At 40.0% G+C, this 10234-nt stretch overlaps 1 protein-coding gene across 6 annotated transcripts; it reads left to right on the top strand.

The window, feature by feature from the left end:
• The first annotated feature begins 834 nt into the window (after nt 1-834).
• Nucleotides 835-8085, top strand: zgc:101744 (Receptor expression-enhancing protein 6-like). 6 transcript variants are annotated; one of them, XR_010911015.1, is made up of 6 exons: nt 835-1110; nt 5170-5263; nt 5943-6081; nt 6990-7180; nt 7354-7417; nt 7888-8085. XR_010911015.1 is itself a non-coding variant. In XM_067479528.1 (6 exons), the coding sequence occupies exons 1-5, from the start codon at nt 996-998 to the stop codon at nt 7358-7360; spliced, it is 546 nt and encodes a 181-aa protein (XP_067335629.1). In that variant the 5' UTR covers nt 835-995; the 3' UTR covers nt 7361-7409; nt 7888-8085. The 6 variants fall into 6 exon arrangements, 5 of the variants coding, with proteins under 5 accessions (XP_067335629.1, XP_067335628.1, XP_067335626.1 ...); XM_067479528.1 differs by having other exon boundaries at nt 7354-7409; XM_067479525.1 differs by having other exon boundaries at nt 836-1110; nt 6990-7158; nt 7354-7409.
• Nucleotides 8086-10234: the final 2149 nt, after the last annotated feature.

Below are 10234 nucleotides of genomic sequence, written 5' to 3'. Positions count from 1 at the left end.
CTGTAAAGTGCCTTGAGATGACTATGTTCTGAATTGGCGCTATATAAATAAAGTTGAATTGAATTGAATTGCATTTGCTGTAGATCAGGTGATCGCTTTTCATACAGCATCTACAGATGTGTTTCAGTTTTTCTTTCGTGCATTTACAGAAAAGGATCTAAATACTTCATCTACCACTATAACAAAAAAAAAAAAAAAAAAAAAAAAAAAGCTCTACAGGAGAGTACCATGGTATGAATGGTTACAGCACATGACACATAACCACAACATCCACAGACCAACTGTGAGTCTCTCATACCCTCATGTTTTGTCTGCTCCCTACAGCTTACTATCAAGCAAAGGCTGAAAAAGCCATACAATCTTAAATGAATCCTTATACACACATTATAGTGTATGTAACAAAAAAGGATTAAAGGATTAAACATTTTTTAATATTCAACATTAAGTTCAGAGAATATTATTTTTACAGTAAATCAATATAGATGGGTCTGGAAGATGTGTATAGGTTATATGAAATGTACAGTTTTGGAAGGTGACTTTAGCCTCCAACTTAATGCTATGATAGTTTGATTAGTTTAAAACTTTCTCCAGGATATTTAAGTATTAGAGCGTTTATTAAGAGAGGTTGTATTTTGTCTTCATGTTTTCACGAAGCTTGCAGCAATATTCATGTGCGATTTTGAACCGCACTTCTCTTTTATTTTATCAATGGCAAGAAATTACCTTCAGCTCTTCCTGCAAGCACCTGGTGAGGTAGCCGTTAGCCGCTGACAGGAGCTCTGTGATTGGTTAGCGGCCGCTTCCAAACTCCTCCCCCCACTGTCACCGTAGCTCCGCGGAGTCAACAGACAGCCATCCAGCGGGCGACTTTTCGGCCAAGTTATCTAGCAAAGGTTCGTACAACAGCTCTCTGTTTTCTTAGAAATATTTGAAGCGCCGGCACGGACACCGTCATTTCAGCTGTGTGGGCTACAGGCTCTTTGGAACGGCCGGAAATGAGTCACTTTAAGGAGCGTTTCGTGACTTTGCTCCACGAGAAGAACTTTGTCACGGATCAGTTGGCGACGCTGGAGCAAAAAACGGGAGTGAAGAGAGAGTATATCACTTTGGGTACGTTCACACAGAGAAGACGTGGCCGAAAGCCTTTTAATGCTGCAACATACTTTAACATGCTGGGGAACATGTATGGTTTGTTTTCTCCTCAAAAATTAAGTTTGCTAACTTGTCAACGTGCTGTCACTCAAACTGCAGCTGGAACTCAGTTGTGGCTCTGCTGTGTGGCTTCCTACCCTGTGGCAACTCTGAGCGCCCACATTTTATTCTCTTCTCCCGCTCAACTAAGTTTCCAAAGTCCGACTCGTATGCGACACTAGCGACATCAGAGCTGCTATATGATCCGCATTGCACGCACCTATTTCAAACTATTGCTGTTGATCAAACTGCATCTAATATCGCAGGGTCGCGGCTAAAAGTAGCAGCTGCCCCCCGGGGTATTTTTATCACATCCGAGAATATACACCACAAAGGCAGGAGAGTCTAGGATGACTGGTTATTCATCTGCATGCTCCGCTAGTAATTATCCTGTGGCTGTTATTCAGACTTTGTTTGCATAGAGGCAAGTCAATAGGCCATTTCTTTGATTCCGTGCCACACAGCTACAGGAAGCGCGTTTGCCAGGGTGACCTACATTCAAAGCCACATCGTCTTTGCTCACGAAATCCAGTCCTACAGACGCATGCTGCCAAACGCAGCCTTGTTTCCTTGACAACTGATTGGGTGAACTTCAAAGCCAAAAAACCTCAAAGGCCGTTATGTTATGTCATTGATGATGTCATGCACGTAATAATTTACCTAACCTTTCAAAACTACAGCAAACCCAAAAGTAGAATAAAAACAGATAAAACTCCTGTATTAAACTGAATATCTTTATGTATTTGGGTTTTAACGTCGAAACAACTGTGTAGACTAGGAGAACGTGTTTATTTCATGTTGCAGCCTTATTCTAAACTACTGCAAACATATTTTTATTAATACAGTTATTATCAAGTCTGGGTGTTTCAATGCACTAAGTTTACCTAGTGTCAGATCATTTGAATTAGCTGTAGAACATCACAAAAATAAAAAAGGCCGGATCTTTGCTCTCCATCTGTTTTTTGTGAGTTTTTCTGTCCCACGCACCATCGAACTGGATTGCAAAACAAATACTCACGATTATATGTAAATACCACATGGTTGGTCTCTGCCCTGCATTTAGCAAGGTAGAGCCAGGCAGCTCAAAAACAAACCACACCGTGTCCTGTCCTTCATGCTGAACTGTTAGTGTCTACATTAGGCTTTACTTTTTTTTCTGCATTAGGAGTTAGGAGGACTGATGTGTACTTGATAATGGGTTCCATGAAAGAAATACTTTTCTGTTGGCTCACTATAAAGTTGTACATTGCTTTGGTACAGGTGTGATAGTCACACAAAGTAACACTAAGCAGTGTAACTGTTCTCTGTTAAGCTGAAAAACATCTCAGGTTTATGCTGATATGTGTGACTCTGACGGTAAATACTAACATGCTGACTGGAGCAGAGGTCTCATCAATACTTTGTATGCTGCCAAACACTGAATGACATTGTTTGTTGGTGTCATGCTTTTAGGACCAGCTGTAACCCCTCACCTACTGCACTCTGAACTAATGGTGTTTAGTGATGAATAAATGTTAGGACATTGATTTTTATCTTGATGACTCATCCAAGCCTGTAATAAGTAGTGTGAGTCACATAGAGCATTACTGAATTCCATAGCTGTGTAATGGCTTTTTCCCCCCATTGTTTTTTTATTATTATTGGTAAAACATGTTTTCAATGAAGAGTGGGAAAAAAACACTTTCTTTGTTCTTTTTTTTTTTTTTAAGAAAAGTCAAGAAGTTGCATACTCCCCAGAACCAGACCTGCAGTGGCTTTTACGTTTTCAGATGTATTCTTACAGTAAAAAAAAATCATTACTCTTAATCATCACTAATCATGTGAAAGCTTTAGTTAGTTATTTTCCTTTGTGTAAAGCTATTACCATGTGACCAGGGTGTCCACTTACAACAGCTACAGCAGTTGTCTCTTTGGGGTCTTTCATTTTATCCAGTTCTACCAGTTTAGAAAGAGACTTCAGCAGACAGGGAATTGTACTGATATTTGTGTATGAGCTGGGACAAACAAATGAGATGTAAAGAGCAGGCTGCATTTGATGGTTAGAACAGTATAAAAGGCTTTTAGTGCTTCGGATCCTGTAAGGCTTTATTAGGTTTATGTCATTTTATATCTGCAAGTGGTGTTTGCATAAATTTGAAAGGTACAACATTATTCTGCATCTGCAGCACACTGGAGGGTGATGCAGTCTTTCCTCATGTCCTTTTTGGCAAAGCTACTTCAGACACTACCTCTGGAACACAAGCTTTTATGGGCATGTGAAGGTTTTGAAGAGGTTAAACATTGTTGAGTATTACAAGCAAAAAAATACTAATTTTATAAATAGGTGGATAACCTAAGAAAAACTGTGCGTGTGAATTACTAATGGAAGAAGTTATTAGTTTAAAGGCTCAAATGGCCGGAGTGTGTTTTCTTCTTGGTGCCAAGTCACCAGCAAGCCTCTGTTTAAGCCTCTAAGGGATTACAGTCACAATGCAGCCAAAGTTGTTAACTTCTTAGAAGCATTGTTGCAGTTCAGCTCATACAGAGCTAATTGTCCTGCAGACTTTTTTCTGTTTGAGGGACAATTTTTCACACTTTCCTTTGCATTTCAGTACTGCACCTCAAGTATAAATCTAGCATACTATTACAACTTTTATATTGTTTAGCTTTTCCTAACATGGCTGGATATGTGCCCATGCAGTTCACTTACCTAACCATGAACCACAACTATGACCTCAGTGCTAATAGAACATAGACCTTACCACCTCTATCAAAGTTGAAACATAAGAATCATAAAAGTAAACTTGCAGTTAAGAGTTTTATTGCTTTGCATTGAATTGTGTGGATTTACATAAAAGTTTGCCGAATGTGTATATTTCACAGTAGTGCAAATCCAACTATTATAATTATTCTCTTTTTAACACATTGCTTCAGCTACAAATTGTCAGAAAATAGCAAAACAAAAAAGGGGGGTAAATGCCCAGAGCTCACGGTGTCATGAAACTGCTTGTTTTTCTGAATAATTCAAATTCCAAAGAAATTCACTTCATCATGACAAATAAAAGCATCATATCCTGCTTCTGCTTGAAAAGGTTTCTTAAAAACAAACAATCAAAAAATAAATGGACCAGCTTTTTCCCAGCAGTAAATAAAGCCATCTCTAGCTAAAGATTGGACTCTCCAACATAACAATAACCTTTGGGCTTCAGTTATTTTTTTTTTTTTCAATTCCATGAAATTATTCGAAGCAGTCACAATCTACTTAGGTCTATATAATATCTCACAAGTTTAAGTACACACTGTAGATTGACCCACACCAGAAAGGGGAGATAATGAAATGTTGCATGAGATATTTTGTGCTCATTGCTCCTTTCCAAAGGCCAAGCTCTCATTTGTATGGATCAACTTGTGAGCACAGCTGCAAGTCCACTTCCTGGTTGTGGTGACTGGGGCAGATTCTATATCTCATCTCTTTAGATCGCTTCGTACATTGCACACACTAATAAAAATATACACATGAAATTTTAAGTTATGTAAACATGATGGCATTTGTAACATTTCTTATGTGCTTGAGTATTTAACAGGTGTGTGTGTGTGTGTGTGTGTGTGTGTGTGTGTGTGTGTGTGTGTGTGTGTGTGTGTGTGTGTGTGTGTGTGTGTGTGTGTGTGTGTGTGTGTGTGTGTGTGTGTGTGTGTGTGTGTGTGTGTGTGTGTGTGTGTGTGTGTGTGTGTGTGTGTGTGTGTGTGTGTGTGTGTGTGTGTGTGTGTGAACTCTTCCACTGCTGGATTTGATATTGAGTGTTTGACTTGGGTTTAGTGCTCCTCCTGAAATCCTGCCACGGTACTGCTATCACATCCTGCTATTAGGCAAAGTGTTCACAGTCAACAAATGTGGTCAAGTTACTGTAGTCAAGTAACTGGATAATGTTACCCGCCTCTTCCTGTCCCTCCTCCTGCTGTCATCTCAGTGCTGCTTCTTGTCTTTCTCCCCCTCTGCAGGTGCTCTGAGTTTTGTGGGGCTGTATCTTCTGTTTGGATATGGAGCCTCACTGCTGTGCAACCTCATTGGCTTTATCTATCCAGCATATTTCTCGTATGTATGACTTTTTGCATTTAAAACATTAAAAATACATAGAAAATACTTGAAAGATTTACTGGTCACTGGTCCACTCCTTTCTGGCCATGGAGGGATTTCTTCCTACCAGTTCTTTGGTCTTTGTGTTACTAGACCTCCACTGTGGCACTGTCAGTAAGGAGAACTTAATGAGACATTGGAGATAATTTTGTACTAACAAGTGTCCAACTTTAGACAATACCCATCTTTTTATGGCAGATTTGTCTTATATATATTTCTTGTATATTACTGTACCTTTCAACTTATGAATGCCTTTTTGAACAGTACAAAGACAGTGGTACTAAAGAAGATACCAAGCACCTTTCCTGTTCTGCAAAAAATGACAAAGGCCCTTTTTAAGGGTCTTTTGTCCTTTTCCCCACTTATTAATGGACTCATTGTTGCTTGTTGTAAACCCATTACTGCCACAGACCTTTGATTCATATCTTGGCCTACTGGCATTCAGCAAGAATGTAAATCATGTCAGCAATGACACACATACACAATACAGGCACTCACCCTTTTCACCAAGCCTTATCATAGACTGCTGCTACCTACACTGTAAAATGCCTTTTATAGCGGCCTACAGGGCAGTCACTACTGTTGCTGCTTTGACCTAAGTAAATGACGAATCAAAATGGTTTTCTTTTCTGCTTAGAATCAAGGCCATCGAAAGCAATTCTAAGGAGGATGACACACAGTGGCTGACCTACTGGGTTGTTTATGGACTCTTCAGCATAGTTGAGGCCTTCTCTGACATTTTCCTCTTCTGGTTTCCCTTTTACTATGCTGGCAAGGTAGGGTGACCCTTTTACTTTAAGTGTTTTGTATAAGTCACAGCATTTGTTGCTGTGTGTGTGTGTGTGTGTGTGTGTGTGTGTGTGTGTGTGTGTTAGCTACTTTTGCTCAAAAGCACCTCTGTATGAAGTTGACAACTCTGAAATCAAAGTCAGTCGCGCTGTTCTATCACAAGGGTTAGTGAATTCAGGGCTCTCAACATCGTAGTTTGCCAACAGTGCACTCTTGTGGACAAATTGTGTCATAAAAGGAAGACGTTCACATTCAGACACCATGAATTCATGGCAGAGCCACTGTATTGGATTGCATTAAATTGCACAGGTGTGCTTAATGTTGTGGCTGATCAGCAATGCATTGTTCAAACGAAATGGAGGAGCTGGTCACAGCTGCAAAATTGTAATTTACTGCAGGACTATACTGGTAAACAAACAAGTATCAAATTGTGTTGCAAATGTGGTGCAGAACAACATAAATGTTGTTTGGAAAAAGAATTTTCATGTATACTGCAAACAATATATACTAAAGCATAGTATATACTGGACATAATATCTATAATAAATACTTTGGTTTGTCACCAGTACAGTAAAAGTAATTCTAATCATTTCTGTCCAATTTGCCTTTGAGTGTCATATATATGGTATGTGCCCCTAATTATGATAAAGTCCTGCTGTGACCATTAAAAGTCACCTCATTATCTAATTGTTCCGGCATAATTGCCACATAATCATTAAAGGCCTTCATTAAAATGATTTGATTTCAATGAAGAAATGCAATCGTGGAAGACAAATGTCTAACCAAGTGCTGCAAGTGAGGTTAAATTGGCATAAGCCAACCTGAAACCCAGTTTTTTATCACATGAAAAAAAAGAACCAAACAGTCTAACATCTGCACTTTGCTCTCTCTTCAGTGTGTGTTCCTGATATGGTGTATGGCTCCAGTGACGTGGAACGGTTCTGACCTCCTGTACAAGCGTGTGATCCGGCCATTTTTCCTGAAACACCAGGCTACCGTGGACCATGTGGTCAGCGATCTTACTGCCAGGGCTAAGAACATCACTGACGCCGTCACAAAGGAGGGTGAGACACCCACAATTCACATGCAAGTACAGTCACATTGACATACTCTACATGCTGCAGCAACAGCGGACAAAGTTGTGCATCACCTCACCCATTCACGCAGTACAAACACATATTCAAATACAATAATCTGTTATCTCTGAATCTTTATTATCGTTTTGCAAAATATTTATACGTACTTTTTTTTCCCTTCAGCTGTTAACCGAGCCCTCAACCATGACAAGGACCAGTAAGAAACATCAGAAGCCTTGGTGTGTATGTAAGCATGAATGTGTGATGGAGTGATTGAAAGAGAAACTGAGTTTACATGTTTGTGTCACTGTGCTTCCGTGACGAATGATGATTGGCCTCTATCTCGTGGTGAATTGAAGCTTTACACTCCTTAAATTAAATAAACTCTCTGTGCATCCAAATCAATTCACTACATCAGTTTACTTCCATCGGTACAGCTTAAACAATCTCTGAAACTGTGACCTTTTTAGGAGACATTATTTTCTTCGTTGTAGTGTGACAAAATAAGTGTGACAGAATACATTGATGCCAAAACCTATATTTGTGCACCTGCGAGTTTAAGCAAGACTAGATGTGTAGTCAGCTTATTATTTCTACTTGATTTTTGACAGAAGTCTGAGGCTGCTACCGGTACGCTCATAAAAGCAGGTTGACTTGAATTGTTTGCATGAACAGTGTCTTCTAACATTGTTACCTAAATCCTTTACATTTCACTAGGGTCTACCATGCTCCTATGTCCTCCAAGCAGCATTTCAAATCTGTCTGTGCTATTAGAAAGATGAGGTTCTCACTGTGCGTCTACCTGGACCTCTTCTGTCTTTTGATATGTCTTAAATTATCATCTCAGAATGGTGAAACAATAAAACTGGAATCCTGGTCAAATAAAAAAAATTGTGTCTTTTTGTCCACCTTTGAGCTTGGCAATTTGTTTTGTGTTTTTTTTGGGGGGACCTAATCTAATTTAAGCAGTGTCAGCCCTCAGACAGGAATGAGCAGTGTCTGTATTATTTATTTAGTTACTTATGAATAGCATTGATGAGTCCGGATCTTTGCAGAAAGTTCGCAGATATTTTGGCAAGTTTTAGTTAACCCTTTTTGAAATGTACTTTTATGTATTTTTTGATGGGACATCTCTGACATAACTCTTTCTAGAAATAAATGCAGTAAATTGTTGTTACTGCTACCAGTAATTTGCAGATGTAAATACTGGAAAAATACTGATGTAGATTTTCTCTTTCACTCTACACTTGGATCTGTTGACCTATCGCCCTCGACCACGTTTACCAGCATTCAGACGGTCTAACCACGCACACTTTAATTTGTGTTTGCCTCTGTATTCACGCTCGAAGAAGTCTGAATGGAAGGCCCTTTGTGTCCCTGCGCTAGATGCACTGCATTGGAAATGATGGATGAGGCCAGTGCAATGGCCACACTACTGCTGCAGGGAGAGAAAGGCGCCCGTCTGGAACTGGCCTCTTGGAAGAAGTGTGTGTGCGGTGTTGGTATTTGTATTCACCCCCCCCCCCCCCACATCATTGGCTGAGGTGTTATTGACAACATAAAGGGGACAAAGAAACTAATTATTGCTTTGTGTTGCTCTGTGGTTTGTTCCAAATATTGAATAATGATCCTTGGAGAGTAGAAGATGAGCTGAAGAGAAGGGACAAAGGAATGAACGAACATACACAAGGATACTTCTGTGGACCTTTTTATGTATTATTTCTTTTTAAACATACTGTAGCAGTCTGGCTTTAAAGATGACAATCATGGTCCTAAGATGATAAATGCTTTTGACTTTGGTGATCGCCTGTCCTAGGTGGCTTTAAGTGACCTGTCACGAGAGGTAACAGATAAAGTACAGGTTGTCGTGAATTGTCAGACGTTTATTGTTCCCAGAAGATAAATCCTAATGTCTTGGAAGTGTAGCAGCACCGGCCGGGTCAAAGGCCGGGTCTGTTTGATGAATTGATTCTAGCCCCACCTGAGCTTGGAATCTGCGCTTTGGAGTTAATCGGCTATTTGTTACATTCAAAGATGAATTGTACAAGCAGCTAAAAGCCCTGACCTTTAATCAAGCATCGTTGTCATTTAGGCAGTTTATTTGATGTTCCAATAATTTATGGCAGGAAACTGCATTCAGTTTCCCCATAAATTAAAAAAAAACGAATTTTGAAGGTATTAATAACTTTGATTTACATAAGCCTAGGATATTTATGATTGCTCTGGACAGTAAAAGTAAGGACATGTTTTATATATATCTCAACTGACTATCCATCTGCATACTCTTCCATAATCCGCGTTATTCCCCCGACTAACAATCAATCAATGCCGCTTGTAATCACCCTGTCTGCTTGTCTGACCGCCGCTGTCCGCCCTCTGCAGTTCCCCGGCTCATCGACAGAGGAGGACAAACACTAGGCCGCCTGGATGGGGACTTGGTGAGTCATCCAGTGAGACCGTCACGTAGCCTACAAACAAACGCAGCTCGAAACAAGGCTTGGTCTGACTCGGCCACAAGCCTTTGTAGCACGATGGGCTGATTCACATTTGTCTTGCGAGGTGAACTTAAACGCAGGCTTTCCTTTTTATTTCTGCTCACATTAAAATGTATTTACGCATCTCTCCTTTGGGGCTGGTGTCCTTCCTGTTTTACCAGCTCTCTATCTGTCTTACCCTTTGTTTATCCCATCCATTACATGTTGTTGCTGCTTTTTACCACAGTATTATACAGTCTGTGCTGTACACACCACCGACCTAATGTACCGGCGTCTCTCCATGGCGCTGACGAACAATGCGTTCGCTGGCCATGGTGCTGATCCAGGATCACGCCACTAGATGTAAGTCTAATAAAAATAACTGCATGATTATCATGTATAGGCTATTTTCATTCTCTCTCAATGCCCTTATTGACCGATACAGTTTTCTAATTGTATGTAAGCTGCAAGGTTTATATTGCTTTTATTTGCAGCTACAGGCCAAAGTAAAACTGGAATGAAGCTGAGGTGAACAATAAAGTCATTTGGAAATGTAATGGGACGCTGTATATCGCCACAATAATATTAGG

This window comes from Channa argus, chromosome 16 (genome assembly GCF_033026475.1).
Source record: "Channa argus isolate prfri chromosome 16, Channa argus male v1.0, whole genome shotgun sequence".
Classification (NCBI taxonomy): Eukaryota; Metazoa; Chordata; class Actinopteri; order Anabantiformes; family Channidae; genus Channa; species Channa argus.
This window is presented reverse-complemented; position numbering and strand designations above follow the sequence as displayed.

Coding starts and splice junctions, on each gene's coding strand:
- zgc:101744 (XM_067479525.1), top strand. CDS start 996: ATGAGTCACTTTAAGGAGCGTTTCGTGACTTTGCTCCACGAGAAGAAC. Junction 5,264..5,942: donor ATCTATCCAGCATATTTCTC/GTATGTATGACT, acceptor TTTTCTGCTTAG/AATCAAGGCCATCGAAAGCA. Junction 6,082..6,989: donor CCTTTTACTATGCTGGCAAG/GTAGGGTGACCC, acceptor CTCTCTCTTCAG/TGTGTGTTCCTGATATGGTG.